The sequence below is a fragment of the Rhineura floridana genome, chromosome 10 (genome assembly GCF_030035675.1).
Source record: "Rhineura floridana isolate rRhiFlo1 chromosome 10, rRhiFlo1.hap2, whole genome shotgun sequence".
NCBI classification, from domain to species: Eukaryota; Metazoa; Chordata; class Lepidosauria; order Squamata; family Rhineuridae; genus Rhineura; species Rhineura floridana.
Window position 1 is genome coordinate 18437053 of NC_084489.1, and position 21779 is coordinate 18458831.

Genomic DNA, 21779 nt, shown 5'->3' on the forward strand with positions numbered 1-21779 from the left:
AGCAATTTTTCAGCACAATGCTTATTCAGACATCCCACTGAGTTCAACAGGTCTCATGCCCCAATAACTGTGGTTAGGGTTGCAGCTGTCCTAGTCAAGTGAGCAACTCTTCAGCATAAACACATACAATGTCTTGCATTACATCTCCTTATTGCACAGGCTGTTTGAAATATCAGTTTTTCACTCCTGTGTACATCCCCAACAAAGCAGCATTCAGTAAAGGCTGCTAAAAATAATTTTCATTATGTATTTGCAAGTGGTCAGTACACTGCTTTCCTCCCCTGGCTTGGTGTATGAGAAAACAAGCAAAACTAGAACCTGAGATGAAAGACCATAGATTGCTATTTCATAGACATTACTGAGTCAGACAGATTTCTTGTACAATCTCCAGATCAGCTCCATCTTCCCTGAGACAGATATATAGATTTCCTTCTCCAAGTTGTGTCTTCGTATCTCTATATCATGACTGTGACACATCTATCTTCTAAAATAATATAGGAAGCAGTGGTGGCTGGTGGCTCCATGCCAGTGGGGCAGTGGTATACACTTCAGGTTTTAGTCCAAACTTTCAAGCATCTGGAGCACCCTGGACAGCTCCTTGGAAGTTCGGACTAAAACCCAGAGTGGATTCTACTGCCCCACTGACATGGAGCCACCAGCTGCCCTGATAGGAAGAGACTCTAATTTCCCCCAAAGGGTGATATCTGACCAAGTCATACTCAGAGTAGACTCACTTAAATCACTGGACTTGTCTGATCTGAGTATGACTAACTTTGGATAGCACCCAAAGCTTTTTCTTTTCTTTTTACATAAGTGTACAGCCATTTCATCTACCAGATTGTGACTGTACTCAGAGATAACACTTAGTATAGTTTGCTTAAACATACTGTGCAGTGTGCATGAGCTGCTTGTTGGTGGATGCTTGAGCTCTCCTGCTTTACTTCTCACTAAGACCACATCTGCACTATACATTTAAAGCAGTATTATACCACTTTAAACAGCCATGGCTTTACCCAAAGAATCCTGGGAACTGTAATTTTCTAAGGGTGCTGAGAGGTGGTAGAGGACCCCTGTTCTCTCTCAACTCTGAGAACTGCGGCTCTGTGAAAGGAATAGGGGTCTCCTAACAACCCTCAGGACAGCCAGTGTGGTGTAGTGGTTAAGGTGTTGGACTACAACCTGGGAGGCCAGGGTTTGAATCCCCACATAGCCATGAAGCTCACTGGGTGACCTTGGGCCAGTCACTGCCTCTCAGCCTCATGAAAACCCTATTCATAGGGTCACCATAAGTCGCAATCGACTTGAAGGCAGTACATTTAACAGAGCTTGGAAAAGTTACTTTTTTGAACTACAACTCCCATCAGCCCAATCCAGTGGCCATGCTGGCTGGGGCTGATGGGAGTTGTAGTTCAAAAAAGTAACTTTTCCAAGCTCTGCATTTACATTTAACAACCCTCAGCACCCATAACAAACTACCATTCCCAGATTTCTTTAGGGGAAGTCATGACTGTTTAAAGTGGCATGAGGTTTTAAATGATTAGTGCAGATGGGGCCTTAGTCAAGCAGGGAAACAAACCATAGAACAGCTTCCTTAATGGTACATCTGAACCAGCACTTGTTTGTTTCTCTGAATCAAACCAAGTATGGGAAGCAAACAACAATAACAACTTTGCTTCTGTTGTGGTATGTTTGGAGATAAACTATGATCACTGGTTTGGACAGCTGCTCTGTGGTTTGATTTCCCACTCAACTAAGGGAGGAGCAAAGCAGGAGCAGAACTCGTAAGATTACTTTTAAAAAGTAATAAATTACAGTTACAATTACATGGCCCAAAAAGTAGTGATTACCGTTACAACTCCAATTGCTCTGAAAGTAACTGATTACTTTTTCTCAAAGGTAATCACTACAATTACATTTCAGTTACTTTTAAAAAAAACTCCTACAAGGTGTTGGCCTTGGCTGCTGCACATCTAAGTAGCCTAAAACAACATTAAAAATAAACACACACATACAGATGTAGTAGAATAATTCTTTTTATACACAAGATAGCAATGGTGGTCTCTCCGCTGGTAAGGGAGATGTGGAGGGAGGCAGAGGCCACTACTCAGATCTTTGCACGACAAACCAAGTGCACCCCTCTCCGCCAGCAAGCATAATCTCTCTGACTTAACCACCTCCCACACCCTTCCCTGCCACCGACTAAGGGACACTCACCCAAGCAAATATTTTCTCCTGAGATGCAAAAAAGTTAAAATACTGCAAATGCAGCACAGTAGCTAGAGAGGGTGGTGGAGGCAACATTGTGTGCCAAGTGCAAACACAGAATTTACACACACACACACACATTGTCATCTTTCACCTTCACAGTTCTTTAACTCCATTCTGCTGCTGCCTCCTTTATCCATGTTCTTCTTGCCCTCGGGCTCCTGTTTCCCTCCACTCCATTCTTCACCACCACCATCCATTTTTTTCAACAATTGTTTTCTTCACTTCACCCCGTCTCACTCTCCACCTCCTCCCTCGTCGCCTCCTACCCACCCACAGAGCACGAGGGAAGAGCGACGCTGCACAGAAGCCCAGTTTGAGGCACATGATTTTCATCCACAAATCAGAGGAGCAGAAGACTCCCCCCCAAGTAATGTCCAAACATAATGCTGGAAACATTACAATTACTCCACAAAAGTAATAAAATTACTCCTATTTCTATTACAATCAAAATATAAAGGAATTACCCACTCGTTCCTCAAAAAAGTAATGAATTACAAGTAATTCGTTACTTGTAACAAATTATTTCCAAGCTCTGAGCAGGAGAACCTGACGTGCGTGGACCACAATTTGTTTAAGCATACTTTTGTGGCCTAGCAGTATGTCTAAAGTGACCAATGTTAGCTTTACTGCTCTTACTCTGTTTTGCCACATATACAAAAGGCTCTTCATTCTTCTTTGCCACAACAGAATTGCTGCAGAGACTGAAACAGTGAGAACAGTGAAAGCAAGGGCAGTCATGCAGCCCTGTTGATTTAGGGTCAGAATCTGCTGTGTGAATTGCTGGTTCAGCTAAAGACAAAAGGCATGATAGAAAATCAAATGCAAACGAGTTCTGTTTTGGTGTTCATTAGAAAGTTTATTATTTTCAGCTTGGGGATCTCACTATGCACTTACATTTTATTCAGCTGTTTTTTTCCCCTTGTAAAAATAAAAACAAAATTATAGCCTCCAGAACACTCTGTCAGAAATGGTATCTTGAGCTCAAATGAAGCCTGTTCTTTTCCCTTTGTTGCCCTCTATTATGTAACCCATTTTTTGAAAAAGTATTGTTTTTCTTACACTCTCTGATATGCAGTTTCAAAATCAGGGTCTGCTGGGATCAGCGGTCTGCTGACTGTTCATCTATTTCCATTCTTAAACCTAATCTCAGCATTTCCCAGATGCTTATGGTGCACTTCGGGCTGAGCTTCAGTGCATTTGCAGACAGATTAGCTCTGTGGACCTCCAAGGCAGCAGCATAGCATATGGATCACTAATCAGGGAAAGGCTGATGCATAGTCCACCCATACTCGTGATGTATAGGGAGGATGCTTTGAACTGGTTCACACATACAGTATATCTACATCGCTTGATATGAATATATATGAACTGATTCCAATGAAGATATTAGGGCCAGAGACCAACATATGTTTCTTCATCATTGGATGACTGAAGCATCAAACAATGACTTATATGACTTACAAACCATCAGGGATCCAACACCATTTTCCTGTCTCTTCATACACAATGCTTTTCAATGGATTCAGCTGCAAGTAATGAAATGTTGAGTCAAATGGTGTAGCCTCTTGTGTGTGAAGGATAAAGCTATCAATGACTATTGGCTACTAGCCATGATGGCTGTGTATTACATCCGGTATTGGAAATTATATGTCTTTGTATACTAGCTACCGAGGAACATGAATGGAAATGTGCTCTTGTCCTCATGTTTTACTTGTGGGCTTCCCATGGGCATCTGGTTGGCCACTGTCAGAAAAGAATGCTGGACAACATGAGCTTTTGGTCTGATCCAGCAGGGCTCTCTTTATGTTACTAAGTGAACCATCCCATATATCATCTGAGTGTCACGGCTGCCATTTCAGTGTGGTGCCACGTTGAACTGATTATGTTTGGAATGTGGAAGTCATACAGGACAGGCAGGTGGTGGGGTGTAGCAAGAAGTGTAGCCACATCATCTGTTGTCCCATGTGTTCTGCTCCATTTCAAACATTTCCAAAGCAGCATGAACAGAACTTCAAAAAACAGCAACCATGTCACATTTTAACTGAAGAATTAGTATAGCATGTGAGCTCCATTCTTGAACAAGTTCCCATAATAAGAATGGTAAAAAAGGAATCAGTTGGTATGTCATCATACATTTCTATGGAGCACTGAGTCCCCTTAAATGTATATTTTTGGTGTGTGTATGCCTTCAGTCATGTTCTGTTCTGCAGATCATACTGATTTCACCATGGTATGACTGGTACTAGAGATTCACTCAATTTCTTATGGCAAGACTTTAGGTTTTGAGCTGAAAGTTTTTGGTGCAATGTTTGCCCCCCCCCTTTCTAAAATCTGATGGTCAAAGATTTCTGACAGGTTTAGGGTACACCATCATGCCAGAACTATGCTCACTTCTTCATCTGCACTGACTCCTCGGCCCAGTTCAAAGTACTGTTATTAATTTTTAAAGCCCTAAACAACTTGAAGCCATGCTACTTGAAAGATTATCTTCTCCCTTATATACTGCCCTGGCCTTGAGATTGTCACTGAATCCTCCAGACTCCCCCACCTGGTGACATAAGGGGAGGGTGTCCAGGGAAATTTCCTTCCACAGAGCCTCAGCCGATGCCCTCACTGTGGTCTTCTAAGGGCCTGGTGAAGACACCTTTTCTTCCAGGCCTTTTAATTATAATAGGTACATTTATTTTAGTGCTTTCAGAACTTTGCACTAAATTATTCCCCTTCCTGGTTTTAAATGCTGATTTTAAATTGTCTTTATATCATTTAAATTTTATATTGTGTTTTGTATTTTTAAAGGCCTTCAAGCCACCCAGAAAAATCAGTGATGTGGATGATATACAAATGTAATAAATAAATACAAACATGAAGATACCTACCTCAAAATCCCAAAGAACAGAGAAATCCATGGCAGTTCGTTGCTCAGCCCTGGGGACAATTTTTCTAGGTATGCTTCCATATTGTGCTCCCATTAATATCTGGAACAAATAAATCATCTTTTTTATGGCACATGAAGCATTGCAAATGTTCTTCGATTTCCTGACACATCAATAACAGTACACAGCAACTTGCGTTTCCCATTGGTAAGCTGTGTTGTTTAAAAATGTGAGACAAATGGGCTGATTTATATGAAAAGTTTGGCTCAAAACATCAAATTTGGCTTAGGGCCCCGCTTTAGGGCGCTTCGCTTTAGGGCACTTCGCTAATGCGGCGGTCTCAATTAGACACAATTAGACTAAAGCCCTACTCATACTGTGCTGGTTCTGCTTTTACAGTGGTTTTTGGGCATCGTGTTCCATTCTATTCAATGAGTTCTGCTTTTCAGCGGGGGTCCGGAACATAACCCACCGTATGAGTGGGGCCCTACTGTACTAAAGATGATGTGTATTTGGATTTAAGGTGGTTCCTCTAGTTCCATTGGCATTACTGAATGTTGCATATGTTCCAGATATGGACCTTTGGTGCGGACCTTTGGTGCGGATAATAGATACAACCACATATTTTGCTGACCAATGTTTGAATTGCCAGATTCCATGAGTAAACTTAAGCATCTCTTTTCGTATCCAAGAAACTAGACTTTACATCAATTGAGGAGAAGCTTGTCAGTTTTATAGTTATTCTGAAAGTCTCTGAAGATCCTATCTTCTGAATTGATAACAAAGACTCTTGCAGCACCCCAAAGACTAAGAAATATATTATGGCATCTGATGAAATGGACTATACTCCATGAAAGCTCATGCCATAACATATTTATTAATATTTATGGTGCCACAATACTTTTTGTTGATTTTGCTGCAACTGCCTAACAGAGCTATCCCTTTGAATTAAATGTTACATCTTCCCTTTCCACTGTTTTAAGCAGGCTTAGTCTGGAAATATTCACAGTAGCAAAATGATATTTGGAGAGAAATCCATATAAACATGGAGTTGTGTTTGAATATATTAAGGGAACTGATAACCATTATTTTATGAACAGATTTCTTCTCATTTTTAGCAGCGGCTTTTTACAACATAGATTAAAGCAGTTCTTCCCCAGAATTGTATAACTGATGTGGTGTATGGACAGTATGTTCAAATTAACAAAATCTATTGGAGTTAGGGTGGGTAAAAATTTGGAGGCTATTTTTTTTTAAAGAAATGGAATCCTTTGCAATATATTAGAATGGGAAATAGAGATTTATGATGTTAATATAGTTTCCTATTATTTGAGAATTTTTATAATAAAATTTTCTGTCTCTACAGTGGGTTTCCATTTTATATAGTAATACTGATTTGTTGCCTTGCATGGTTTGTGTCTGTATTGTTTTTCCTACTTGGAAATCAAACAAAATATTGATACTATGAATATTCAGAATAAAATCCCGATCTCCCATACACTTAAACAGTCTTCTTTCAAAAGATTTTTTTCACATTGCAGTAATTTCACACTGCAGTAATTTGAATTCTGCTCATTTTGGGCTGATGGCAGAGTTCTTGTTGCTGGAAAAGTCATGTGTTGTTTTCCCCTTGAATAGTATAAACAGATTATGTTTATCTCTCTATGCAGCACACATTTCTCTACAAAAATCAGGATAAAGTTGGGGCATTTGTTCATGCCTGGAGAGAGGCTTTGTAATATATCACCCATATTGTGAAGTAATCTCTCTCTCTCCCTCTCTCCCTCTCCCTCTCTCTCTGTGTGTGTGAAAGGATGCTGAGGCTGATAGATGACAAAAGCAAGAGGACACAAGGTGGACATTGTTCCAGGGGCTAGGAGAATTTGATAGCTTGGCATACAGAAACGTTGCTGCTGCCTTCATATATTGAAATTAGTAAGAAATAAAAGGTTGGCTGCAGACTCCAGACCAGACTAAGGGTTCTATCCAATGCTGCAAGAGCAGAATTCAGCCTACACAACACAATTTCTCCTCTCCTCTCCATGTGCACTCCCAAAACCTGCTCTGCAGGTCCCCTAACTCTCTGGAGCAGGTTTTGAGGATGCGTGGGGGCCTGCAGGGAGAAGAGAGGAGAAGTTCTACTGAGCAAGTGGATGTCTCCTGCACAAACAGAACAGCAGCACTGGATACAACCCTAACTTAGCTGAATTTCAGTTCCATTGAAACCTGTTGAAGAAGTTAGTCATCATGACTTATCCAAGTAACTTAGGATTCTAGCCACTGCTAGTCTTATTCAGACTAGACACCTTGAAATGACTGACTGACTTGGGTCCATTCATTTCAATGGGCCTACTACAATGAGTAGGGCTAGCATTGGATCCAACACATACAGTGGGTTACTGTAAACCGCCCACAGAGCTTTGGCTATGGGGCGGTATATAAGTACAATAAATAAATAAACTAATTATAAGAAACGGGGCTACTCCAAATATGGCAGCCTATGTCAAGTTTCCACCCTTGCCCTCTGTAACATGTACAAATTACTGTGTGTCCATCTGTCAACATTACACTGTTTGTTTTTCACATCCTTTCTATATCATTGGCTGCTGCTGGTGAGGACAAGGAAAGACTCAGTGTGATGAAGGTAGTTAGTTGAACTTAGGTCCCATTGAAATCTATGGGACAAGTTAGTCATAACTTAAATCCAATTGATTTTCTATAGAAACTAAGTGCAACTCATTTTGTCTGGATCCATTCAAATATTTGTGACGATGCCTTGGTATCTAGTATGAGAGTTAAACAATACAAAACAAACTGTCCTGACGGCTAATTCAAACATACATATGCATCACTTGCTACCTAGTTGTTTCCTTGCTGCTGAGCATGTCAATGGAATTAATTGCATTATTTGAAGCAATATATTCTAATTGGTGATGTCATGATGACTGCTTTGCATGCATCTTCATCACTTAATGGCGGCAAAGTCAATGATCCTTTGATGTTGCAGCCACTGAGTGATATAGATGCATTTGTGAAGCTGAGCTTTTTATCAGTGACAAAGAATAGTATCATACAAGCAGTGGTCTAGAGTGGAGAAATATGTTGGCAGATTTAGAAGTTAATTGTTGGCAGGACACCATAAAGAACTAACATTTGCAGGAAGGGATTCTGAGGAACTGAGACAAATAGTGGTAACGAGAGAGGAAGTTCTAAGCTTAATGGACAATATAAAAACTGACAAATCACCGGGCCCGGATGGCATCCACCCGAGAGTTCTCAAAGAACTCAAATGTGAAATTGCTGATCTGCTAACTAAAATATGTAACTTGTCCCTTGGGTCCTCCTCCGTGCCTGAGGACTGGAAAGTGGCAAATGTAACGCCAATCTTCAAAAAGGGATCCAGAGGGGATCCCGGAAATTACAGGCCAGTTAGCTTAACTTCTGTCCCTGGAAAACTGGTAGAAAGTATTATTAAAGCTAGATTAACTAAGCACATAGAAGAACAAGCCTTGCTGAAGCAGAGCCAGCATGGCTTCTGCAAGGGAAAGTCCTGTCTCAGTAACCTATTAGAATTCTTTGAGAGTGTCAACAAGCATATAGATAGAGGTGATCCAGTGGACATAGTGTACTTAGACTTTCAAAAAGCGTTTGACAAGGTACCTCACCAAAGGCTTCTGAGGAAGCTTAGCAGTCATGGAATAAGAGGAGAGGTCCTCTTGTGGATAAGAAATTGGTTAAGAAGCAGAAAGCAGAGAGTAGGAATAAACGGACAGTTCTCCCAATGGAGGGCTGTAGAAAGTTGAGTCCCTCAGGGATCAGTATTGGGACCTGTACTTTTCAACTTGTTCATTAATGACCTAGAATTAGGAGTGAGCAGTGAAGTGGCCGTTTGCTGATGACACTAAATTGTTCAGGATTGTTAAAACAAAAAGGGATTGCGAAGAGCTCCAAAAAGACCTCTCCAAACTGAGTGAATGGGCGGAAAAATGGCAAATGCAATTCAATATAAACAAGTGTAAAATTATGCATATTGGAGCAAAAAATCTTCATTTCACATATACGCTCATGGGGTCTGAACTGGCGGTGACCGACCAGGAGAGAGACCTCGGGGTTGTAGTGGACAGCACGATGAAAATGTCGACCCAGTGTGCAGCAGCTGTGAAAAAGGCAAATTCCATGCTAGCGATAATTAGGAAAGGTATTGAAAATAAAACAGCCGATATCATAATGCTGTTGTATAAATCTATGGTGCGGCCGCATTTGGAATACTGTGTACAGTTCTGATCGCCTCATCTCAAAAAGGATATTCTAGAGTTGGAAAAGGTTCAGAAGAGGGCAACCAGAATGATCAAGGGGATGGAGCGACTCCCTTACGAGGAAAGGTTGCAGCATTTGGGGCTTTTTAGTTTAGAGAAAAGGCGGGTCAGAGGAGACATGATAGAAGTGTATAAAATTATGCATGGCATTGAGAAAGTGGATAGAGAAAAGTTCTTCTCCCTCTCTCATAATACTAGAACTCGTGGACATTCAAAGAAGCTGAATGTTGGAAGATTCAGGACAGACAAAAGGAAGTACTTCTTTACTCAGCGCATAGTTAAACTATGGAATTTGCTCCCACAAGATGCAGTAATGGCCACCAGCTTGGATGGCTTTAAAAGAAGATTAGACAAATTCATGGAGGACAGGGCTATCGATGGCTACTAGCCATGATGGCTGTGCTCTGCCACCCTAGTCAGAGGCAGCATGCTTCTGAAAACCAGTTGCCGGAAGCCTCAGGAGGGGAGAGTGTTCTTGCACTCGGGTCCTGCTTGCGGGCTTCCCCCAGGCACCTGGTTGGCCACTGTGAGAACAGGATGCTGGACTAGATGGGCCACTGGCCTGATCCAGCAGGCTCTTCTTATGTTCTTATGTTCTTATTTAGTAAGAAATTATTATTACTCTAGTTTCTTCATTTGAGTCAGTTACAGCACCATAATTAGTAATATAAACATGATGTAAATAAATATTTTTGCTATATTGAAACATTTGGTATGTTTTAGAAATTGGACCTGTGTGGATTTGTTTTGCAGTATGCCTCCTCCAAAGGCTTTTGACTAGAGCAGCCTTTCCCAACTAGTGGGGCACCAGATGTTGTTGGACCACAATTCCCATCTTTCCAGATCACTGGCAATGCTGGCTGAGGCTGATGGGAGTTGTGGTCCAACAACATCTGGTGGCCCACTAGTTGGAAAAGGCTGGACTAGAGGAATTTATTTATTATGATATCCCGCCCTTCCTCCCAAAGGCACTATTCTAAAATGTGAAATGGTAGAGCAGATGTTGGCTCATTATTTGGGCTCCCGTTCTGCATGCGTAGAGTCCCAGGTTCAATCTCTATAACCTCCACTTAAACAGGCATCAAGTAGTAGGATTGGGAATGACTTCTGCCGTAGACTATGGAGAGCTGCTGTTGTCAATCAGAAGAGACAATGCTGGGCTAGACAGGTTCAGTATCAGGCAGCTTCATATGTTTGCATATAGTGGTTTCTCTTGCCACATCAATGTGTACTTGTGGGGCTAATATCTGTAGTTGGGAAGAAGTAGGCCATTCTGGAAAAAAATCTAGTTAAAACTTCTAATGTGATCATTCTAAATCAATTCCCGCTATTTCTGATTGTCATTTCTTATCAGCCAAATGGCACTATTTTGTTTGGTGCCCTGGGCTCCTACTGGGAGGAAGGGTGGGATATAAATGTAATAAATAAATAAATACTAAATAAATACCCCCACACAACGAGTTATATCATCAGCAGATCTGAGGAACCCCAAAGTTTGCAGAAATAAAAATGTTACTTTTTGATCTATAATATTTGTTGACTGCCCAATCAACATAGTCCTTTGGGCAGTACACAGAGTTCAGGCAATATACAATTAAACAGAGCTTGGAAAAGTTACTTTTTTGAACTACAACCCCCATCAGCCCAATCCAGTGGCCATGCTGGCTGGGGCTGATGGGAGTTGTAGTTCACAAAAGTAACTTTTCCAAGCTCTGCAATTAAAACATTATGTCATTTAAAACATTATCAGTTCAATTTCCTGCCTAAAAACCAACACAGCAGCATAAATAAAATAAAATAAAATACAAGCTTTAGAAATAAACTAAATGGGAGAAATCCAAAAACAGCCTAAGGACTGAGCATGTACAGTGGCCATAGAGGGAGGCAGGAATCTGAAAACAGGGTTGGTGGTGGAACGGAGCTGCTGAATTCCTCAACAGCAGCATTCCACAATAGAATATTTTGTTGCAGGACCCACTGGTCAAAGTAAAGCTGAACTGAACTCTGTATCAAAAAGATTTCTTCCGCTATTCTCTTCCAAACAATCCACACCAAGAAGATTTGTATCCTGCTTCCTGTATCAATTAAGCAAATCGGTGGAAATTTATCCTGCTTCAGTTGGGAGTGGGGATGGACAAAGAACTGCAGGGCACTGAAGTCCAGCCTTGTGACTTATTAGCAACATTCCAGAAAATTTCCATATTCAGAAAAGTGGTATAGTTAAGATTTCCCTGAATGGTGGAGATTTGAATCACCCCTGGAAACAGAAAGCTGGCATATCAGAAAAGGGAATTTAGCATGCCAGGGAGAACATAGGACGTTGCCTTATACCAAGCCAGACCACTTGGCCATCTAACTCGGTATTCTCTACACTGGCAACAGCCCTCCAGGGTTTCTGAAAGGGGTGTCTTCCAACCCTACATGGAGATAGAACCTGAGACCTTCTGCATGCAAAGCAGATGCTCTGCCAATGAGCTACAACCCTTCCCTAGAAGGCTACCATAGTTTTCTATATGCTATGTGTTATAACCCATGTAGATGGCATCATTTATTTATATGATATGAGGACATGTAACTTAATGCCTTCTCTGTTCAAACCAATGTATAGCTTATTATTTCCACACTTACCTCTGGAATTATAACTAGTCCAAATATTAAGCCAAACAGGACCAAGTTCACTCCATACATCCACCGCAGAAATATGAAATAGGAGGCCACTGAAGAACCAAAATGACCTTAAATAATGAGGAGATGCCATTAGAAAGGTGCCGGGTTCAAACTGAATTCTCTGTAATATAGATACTCATTCACTTTTTTCCCTTTTACATTTCTACTTTGATGTGGTGAGTACAAGTTGGTTCCAGGCCAGATTGGGAACTTTCTTAGGGCCAGCACTGACCTTCTGACCACCCAAAACAGTGCTTGCCACCTTCCACATTGGCCATCTCCTCTCCGTTTTACTCCTTCGCTTGAATTCTGCTGGTGGTGGTAGCAGTTCTAGAAGAGGAGCACTTCCAAGATGGCTTTTAAAAATCGCTGCGAAGATGGGCATGCACATTACATTCAGGCTTCCTTTGTCAATAGCTTCACAGAGTTTCCATCTTATCCAAGCAGGCCCTACCCTGATAGAACTACTGTGTGACACCAAGAGTGTCATGCCCATGGCCCAGCACTCTTCTGGAAGTTCTTACACTTACTTTCCTCCAGGCGGCTTAAAAGGAAACAGTTAAAACTGCACATACATTTACACTGCAGCTGGAGTAGACCTTGCCTCACAATTTCTGTGATAAAGATGCCCCTGACTTCCTTTGAAGTTTTCAGCTGGAGTTATTCTAACTTACTATATACCATCACAAACACTGGGTAAAGCACAAGAAGAATTTAGTCTGTCTGTGTGGCACTTTAGAAACTCTCAAACATGAAAACTCATGCTCACTCTGGTCTCATAGATAATGAAGAAACCCCTAGCTTGCTATTCTATCGTACTACAGATTACACAGCATACTGACTGAGTTCAGATATGTGAGGGCATATCTGCAATACTTTAAGCATTGAAAATTGTAAGATGAGGTCAGGAACATGCATTTAGTTCTTGCTGATAAGTCAAACCAGTTTTGTTTTCGTTACTGAAAGACTATATAGAAACCAAACAAAAGTTAGTATTAGTATTAGTGTCCCCTCAAGCTGTCTACCATAAGATTAGGAAGGATGCAAATTTATGTAGGAATTTTAAGCCAGAGATTTGGGAGAAGAATGGGATAGGGAGAACGAGCATCATGAGAAGTGGCACCCTTGGTGCCCCAGCTAGCATTGCAAACGCATCATGTTGCATTGTGACATACATTGGAAATAAAAACCTCCCAAAGGGCTTTGGTTGATGGTGTCACACAACTTGGCAATTCCTAATCAGGGGCACTGAGGGAAGTACACTGTGAAAGTTGTACTAAAGGAGGCTGTTTGCTATTCGCTAGTAATTCTGTGTGGAGAGTACCAGTCCACAGGATGATGCTGACGTTTTCAGTGAGAGAGACCCTGCTGATACCTACTTTGAAAAGTGAAGGTCTGTGCCCACATGCTCCAGCATATGTCCACCTCAAAGAGAGACTATGTCCACATGCTTCCACTTCTGCCTGCTTCCATGACAGAGATTGTGCCCCATATAGTGCTGTTTCTGTTTCTTGTATAAATGTGAGAAACTTACTAATTTGCCCTTATGCTGAGGTTGCCTGCCTGCATAGTAAATTGGCCATTGCGACCTCATGCTGGGTCAAAGCTGAAAGGACGCCCAGAGGCTGATGCGCACAGATGCGAAAGGAGAATCCAGAGTTGTACAACACACACAAAAGGAACATGGAATGTGAGAAGCATGAACCAGGGAAAGTTAGAAATTGTCAAGCAAGAAATGGGATGTATTACCATTACAATACTTGGCATGAGTGAATTAAAATGGATGGGAATGGGACATTTTCAATCAGGCAACTACAAAATATTTTATGCAGGAAATGAGAAATTAAGAAGAAATGGGGTTGCTTTAATAGTGAGAAGTGATGTAGCAAAAGCCATTAGGAGCTACAACGCAATGTATGAGTGAGTGATATAAATGAGATTAAATTCGAAACCTATTAACATAACCATCATCCAAGTCTATGCTCCAACAGCAAACGGAGAAGAAGAGGAATTGGAGAGATTTTACGCAGAAGTACAGGAAGAAATTGATCAAGATGTGCTGATAATCATGGGAGACTGGGATGTGAAAGTAGGGAACAGAGAGGAACTAGGAATTGTGGGGCTTAGGAGATAGAAATGAAGCAGGAGAAAGATTTATTGAATTCTGTGAAGCCAATAATTTGTTTCTTGTGAACACATTTTTCGAGCAACTGAAAAGATGACTGTACATGTGGACATCACCAAATGGTCAATATAGGAATCTAATGGATTATATAATTGGTAGCAGAAGATGGAGAAGTTCCATGCTTTCTGTGAAAACAAGACCAGGAGCAGACTGCGGTACAGATCATGAACTGTTTGTATCGAAAATCAGAGTAAAGCTAAAGAAGAACAACAAAGCAATCATAATGCCAAAATACAATTTAAATAACATGCCAGAAGAATATAAAGATCAAATAAGGAACAGGTTTGAGGCTTTAAACTTAGTTGACAGAGAACCAGAAGAACTATGGAGTGAAGTCAGAGACATTATCAGGAAAGAATGCAAGAAAAGACAATACCTCTAGTTAAAAAGAGAGAAAGACCTCAATGGATGACTGAAGAAACTCTTAAAATGGTTAAAGAGAGAAGGAAAGAAAAAGAAAAAGGAGATAGAAACACGGTCAGAACCCTAAATGCAACAATACAGTGACTAGTACGTAGGGACAAAGAGAACTATTACAATAGTTACTGTATAGAAATAGAAGAGGACAACAAAAAGAGTAGAACAAGAGCCCTAGTCCAAAAGATTAGAGAAATAAAAGGGAAATTTAAACCAAGAGTAGGGATGTTGAATAATCAACAGGGGAACACAGAATGGTTTATAACAAATGTTATTGGAGGTCACTGATTCATAGGGTCACCATAAAGTAAGAGACTTGAAGGCACATAGCACACACACTAGCAGCTGGAGCTCCTGAAAGATTATCTTCCATTGCTGGGGCTCCCTGAGGTGCTCTTTGATAGGGTGAATAAGCATACTGCCAAGTCCAGTATAAGCACTGGTGTTTCTGCCATTATACCATCTCTCTCTCTCTCTCTCTCTCTCCCCCCCCCTTCTGGCTCCTGCACAAATGCTGGCTGCCCTCTTCCAGCTTCCCTCTTTTCTTTCTTTTCTTCTCTGATTCGAATGCTTCTGTCCTCAGCCTGCCAGTTTATCTTTCAAACCATGCATAGCTCTGACATACTCTGCAGGTTATCATCCTGTTATGGCTGGTAAGCTATCAACATTTCTGTGCTAACCTTCCTTCTCTCCAATGCTTTTAGTGCCAGGCTACTCTTGGTACTTGCTGTAAGTAAAGTGCCTACCTGTCAACATTCTCCTTTCCTGCTGTATTTCTGCCCACATACAGCGAACCACCCTGGTTCCCTTGCACAGCTGCTGCTCACCTCCATGAGAGAAAAAGAGTCTGTCCCTGCATGATTCTAGCTGCTTCAGAGGGAGAGACTGTGCCCACACACTGCTGATTCTGCTGCCTGTATCAGTGAGAGTACTGACTAATGTGACTATTGCTGATGCTGCCAGCCTCAAGGAGAGAGACTGGCCACTGTGACCTCATGCTGATGCTGCCAAACTGAATGAGAGAGACTGGCTATTGTGACTTCATGCTGACGTCCATATGAAGGAGAGAGAATGCCCCTCCTGTCCACTACCACTTCTAGGAGAAAGGTGCCATTTGCACTCCAGATCAGACAGGGCTTTCAATTTTTTTCTTAATCTCCAACCCTCTCAAAACACGTTTGCCCTTCTCTAGGCAGGCACTCACCCACCATTGGGACGGAGGAAGTAATCAGAGAGCCAACTTGAGAAAATGTGGAGTTATTTCCCAAAAAACAATGAAATGAAAAACTAAAACTAAATTAAAAATTAAATTAGAAAACAAACACCCCAAACTAATTTTAAAATGTTACTTTCTGCACATTGTTCTGAAAAGGCAAAGAAATCAGCATGTACTAAAATCCTCGGTGTACTTATTTCATCGATACTCAGAAGTAAGGACCATGTAGGCTGTGCTCTCAGCTTCACAAGCATTCCATCATGCAGTAGGACACATCAGAAGTTCTTTAAAGAGCATTGATGAGCACATGGACTTTCTGGAGATTACAGGCTTCTCACTTCAACGTTGAGGGAAGTTCTGATATGATGACCACGTGCAAGAAGTCACTGTTTATACAGGAAGTTCCTGTACACCTTACAGCTCTCTCTCTTACACAGTATATATACACACACACAGTCTCAAACAAACACATACACACACTCACTCAGCATCCATATATGTACCTAAGTCATCACACCCTGGAGAGAGAGAAAAAATTATTGTCTTAATCTAGCCATCATTTTGTAATTCAGTTATCAAGTTTTAAAGTGGTGACTAAGTAGCATTTTCCTTCCACACCAAGTAGGACACTATTAAGGCTGTTAGTCACACAAAAATCTCCAAAATTCCCAGATTCTTCTTTTTATTTTAAGTACCCTATCTTCCTCCATCTGGGTCAGGTTAAAAACCGGAAGCGTATATTAAATATGTTTGTTTTTCAAAAACGTGAAATCAAGATTAGCAAAATTTGTATAGAAAACTGGATGGAAGGGGATGGGGACTCCCAAATACCGGCATGTACTTGATGCATTTCAACTTCATCAGTCATGTAATATGATTTGGCAAGATAACAAACACTGAATTAAAATAGAGGCTCAAATGTGAATAAGGACCCTTTGTGGTCTTTACCATTTGATATCAACTTCTTTCTTCAAAATTTTACATAATCTGTTTACACTTTCTTTGTTTCAAGTTTGGGATAAATGGCAGTGAAGGCTATCACCAGTATGCTCTCCTTTGATTCTGTTACTTAACCACCCTAGATTACTTGATATGACACTTCGGGGAAGTATAGCTAAATAGGAAAAGAAGAGGTATTATAGATTGTGTGGTTTTTACAAAAACGATTCCTCAGCAACACAAGATCAACTTCAAGTTGATATTGGAAACTTAAATGTGGGATGGCTCCAATTATGTCAACTGCAACATATTCTTATGGAATCAGGCATTTGGATACAGGGCCACAGGGCCTTTACTGGGTTCGAGGCTCTTATTGTTAATGCTGGCCCTAAATGTAAAGGGGTTGTCTCAAGTATTTATAAGATCTTAACAGAAATTATGACAGTCCCCCCAACAGGATTGAAAACGGTCTGGGAGACAAATATGGATGAATAAACTGATAAAGTGAAATTGATAAATCTATGGTTTTCCACAGCAGTGAAGTCACTGTTGGCCTACATAAGGGAAAATACTTCAGAAATTAGCCATAGATACTACAGAACTCCAGTTCACACATGACATGACAGCTAACATAAAACCAACATGTTGGCGTAGGCATGGTGCTAGAGGTACATATTATCACCTCTTAGTGGGCTCAAGTAAAGCAGTTCTGAAAGGAACTAGAAATCTGTAATACTATTCTGTTCTAGAAACCCGCAATATTATTCAGGAACATTTACAATGTACTCCACAACTTTTTTATTGTCTATATTTGAACAGGAACACATAATATTTAATCCAAGGACCTTGCAATATTTTTACTGGTTTCAGTGAGACAGTCTATTGCCCGAAGATGGAAAACATTGCATAGTTCAAACATTGAAACTTGGTATAGTAATGTATGGAATACTACCATCTTAGAAAAAAACACTCATAACTTATGATCTCTATAGGGAATTGAAACTCTGGACATTTTTTATGTTACATGATAGAACTTTATTGTGCATGCTAACAGTGTGAACCTTCCCCAGCAGCAGTCTGTAGAATTCTTAGAAATTTGTGATGCATGAATAAAATGTAATATAGGTTACTTCTGATTATGTACCCATGGGACAAATTGTAAACAAATAATTTTTATTTTTGTTTTTTTGGGGGGGTATTTGTTACTTTTATTCCCTTTGTATATGCATAAAACCCAATAAAATATTTTTTAAAACCTCCAAAATAAAGAATGTAGTGTAGATTTGGCACTTGTTCTTTTAAGGTTCTTTTAATGCTGGTATTTTAATTTTATTTTAATGAAATTATTTTATCTGCACACTGCTTTGGGAACAGAAGTTGAAAAGCACTGTTTAAATTTAGCAAACAAAAGAAGTGTTCTGTGAAACAGCAAGCTTGTGATGTTCTGACAGAGCGAATGGTTATTATATGTGGGCTGTGACTGAAGTAGGTCTATGAAAATTATTTTCATGCATTCCTGTTATAGTATCTAGATGTAAATAGAAAGATTAACTTACTTTCCACTTCTTTTATCTTCATTTCCCAAGGTATACATTGAGTCTTAAAATTGTCAAAATCTCTCTTAAACTTGACCCATTTCTGCAAATAAACACAGGAGGACGTAATTTTGTTCCAGGGCTGCAGGTGGCAAAGACAGACTAGTGGAATTCTTAAAACATTTACTGGTGTCCTGAAAAACTAAAGATGAGCCCCTCATGAAAAACTGCTGGATTTCATTTAGACTATGGCATACTGAGCTCGTTTGATTGATCAGAAGAAGGGCAAGGGGCTTTTCTCTGGCTCTTCTTTCCAACAGTATTCTTTATCACTAGGGAGAGTGAGGCAGCCAATTTTGAGTGTCATAAAAGGGCAGCAAATTGTTAATTTATTATTTTTACTCCCAGGGAGAGGTGCGTGTGGGATTTTCTGTGCTGCCAAAATAACTTAACTGGCCTTGGGTACTATGTACCTTGACTGAAACAGAGTGTGGGTGGGATTTGATTCTTTGCCTCAGGCAGCAAAATATGTTGGCCTGGCTCTGTTTAAGTGAGGAGAGATTCAATAAGTACTCTAAGAAATCCTTGTTCGCACTCCCCTCCCTAATGACCTAACAGTAGTTAGGTTCTTCTTTCCATCTAGCTCAGTATTGACTATGCTTAAAATATTTATTTCAAGTTGTTATTCTACCCACTCAACTCTAGAACACTCTAGACCACCCACAATTTGGATGTCTGTGGCTGCTTCCAGCCTGTCACTATTTTGCAGACAAGGATTCAAGTGCCATTAGGATTAAACGGATTTGTGTAATACGTGGGTTAAAGGGCTCTGTTGTCCTAGCAAAACAAATACACTTTAAAAAAGAAACAGGTTTTTGTAGTTAGGGAAATGATGAGGAAATGTATTGAAAAGTTTGATGAATGTACATTGTCATATAACCACCCCCAAAACAAATTAGGATGAATGCTCAATAAAGACCAGACATAGTCTAACCACCGCGTAAGGTTTGTGCAAGGAAATCAGGGTTAATGTTCAATAAACAGGTCACCTGAGGCCTGCAAATAGCTCAGCTTTTAAAATCTAAAATTCAATCTTCCCAAAGCTTCAGTACTTGTATTTGGGATTCACTCTCTAATTTGCAAGGCTCCATGAACATTACAAATCACAATAATAATAATAATAATTAATATGTTTGCTTATATTTAGTACATTTCAAGACTTCAAAATGCTTCATATATAATCTCTGAACAATCCTCATGGCAGCCTTTAAGGTAAGTTAATATTATTGTTGTATTGCAAATGAGAAGAGGGCTGAGACTGGGAGAACACTGCCTTGCCTTCAGACTATCAAATGAATTCCTGACTCTGGTGAGATCTGAACCAGGGGCTTCCCAGCTCACACACTTACAGTACAATTGTACGCATGCCTGCTCAGAAGGAAGTTCATTACTACTTATTCCTAGGTAGGCTTGGAGGAGAATTTCAGTTCAGCTCACATCTTAATGTGAACTAGGGGTGGAATGGTCTGTCAGTTTCGGTCTTCTCAGTTCCTCATTTTTCCAGTCTTAAATTCTGTTCTCCACATTTCTTCAGCAATTTTTAATCTTTTTAAAATCCTCATGAAAGTTCTTCTGCATTTTTGCGTGAATTTATCTTAATAAATACATTCTTGTATGCAGTTTTGACTAAAGTATATTCATATTTTGCACACTTTCCCCTAATATATGCTTTTGGAAACATAGCTTGGTTGGAGAACTGCATCGCAAAGGTGTGAAGTTTGGAGGACGGCTGTGTTTCAGTTCCCATATTGTTTCAGAAAGTGTGAATTTGATACATTTGGCTTTAAATGTAAACTGAATCAAATTTCTCCCCCATCCCTAATGTGAAGCTATCTAATTTGCATTTCCCAAATTAGGTAGTATGCAAACTGAAATGCAGCTATGCTTCCAAATTCATACTTTTCTAAATGTTGTGATGTAGTTCTCCTACCAAAAATGTGTACAAAAATGTGCACATTAGGGGAAATTTCTTGCAAAAACATGCATATCAGGAGAAATAAGCACTAAAATGCTGAGGAATCTTCATGAGGGTTTTTATAAAGAATTGCAAACTGATGTGAAGATGTGGTGAACTGAACTGTGGAAAAATGTGAAATTAATTGTAACTGACAGATTTGTCCATCCCTACTCCCATGTAATTATGTACAGATTTGCCATCTTACCTACTAGTCCACTGGTCTTCAACCTTCCAGCATTTAAAAAGGTTAAGAACAGACTTTATTGTCTGTAGTGTGAATATAGCAGACTAGTACACTGTTCTTCAACCTTGGGTCTCCAGATGTTGATGGACTCCAACTTCCGTCATCCCTGACAATTGACCATGCTATCTGGCAATGAAAGGAGTTGTAGTCCAACAACATCTGGGGACCCAAGGTTGAAGAACAGTGTGGTAGTTTACTGTATTCACACTACAGACAATATAATCTGTTGTTAACATTTTTAAATGCTGGAATTCTGCTTAGGAAACAGATCTAGAAGTCTTTCTGCATTAATTAAAATATACAGAGAATACTGTAGTGACACATTTGTTAGTGTGAAGATGCAGTCATCTTATCCAAGGCTGCATTTCTCTTTCCACAAGACTGCATTTTCCCAGCACTTCAACTAGGCCATTTTATTGCTGGGAATATGCACCCCCAGCTAATAGCTCCACTGCAGTGTAGCATACAATATATGAATATTGGTGTTTTCTTTTTGATAATGTCTGTAACTTATTCGATAATGTCTGTAACAAGGCTGCAGAGCTGAGGGAGCGGAGGGAAGCAGGGGCTAGCCATCAGCTGTACTAAGATACTAACTGCCTTGGGCTCTCTTTGAGAGCTGGTGCGGTGTAATAGAGAATTGGACTCGTTTCTGAGAGGCCAGAGTTCAAATCCACACTCAGGCATGATGCTCACTGGGTGATCTTGGGCCAGTCACTGCTTCTCAGCCTAATCTATGTCACGGGGTTGTTACGAGGAGGAGAACAATGCACACACACTACCTTGAGCTCCTGGAAAGAAAAGTGGGTTTAATGATGTAATAAATAATAAAGATAAATAAAGTGTTGTGTAGCCATTCCATCAGGCTACTTGTACTGTTTCGATACTGACTGGTTGTGTAAGAACTCTCACTTTAAGAAATGGAGCCTGCATTTTTCCTCCTCCCTCCCCATTCCTTTTTTCTTTTGTGTCCTGTTGTGTTTTTTTTTTAGACTGTAGGCCTGAGGACAGGACTGTCTTTTTCTTTTTTAATTCATCTGTAAGCTGCCCTGGGTCTCTCTCCAGTTTAAGAGCAGGGTAAAATGCTTTCAGTACAATAACT

At 40.3% G+C, this 21779-nt stretch overlaps 1 protein-coding gene across 1 annotated transcript in view; it reads right to left on the reverse strand.

Moving 5' to 3' along the window:
- The window catches only part of TMC2 (transmembrane channel like 2), a 94675-nt gene that overhangs the window by 52850 nt on the left and 20046 nt on the right, over positions 1 to 21779 (reverse strand). Inside the window, exons 6-8 of the mRNA XM_061585568.1 lie at positions 18438 to 18519; positions 12086 to 12192; positions 5145 to 5243 (exon numbers count right to left, since the gene is read on the reverse strand). Coding sequence (XP_061441552.1) covers positions 5145 to 5243; positions 12086 to 12192; positions 18438 to 18519 — 288 coding nt within the window. The remainder of the gene's footprint in view (positions 1 to 5144; positions 5244 to 12085; positions 12193 to 18437; positions 18520 to 21779) is intronic.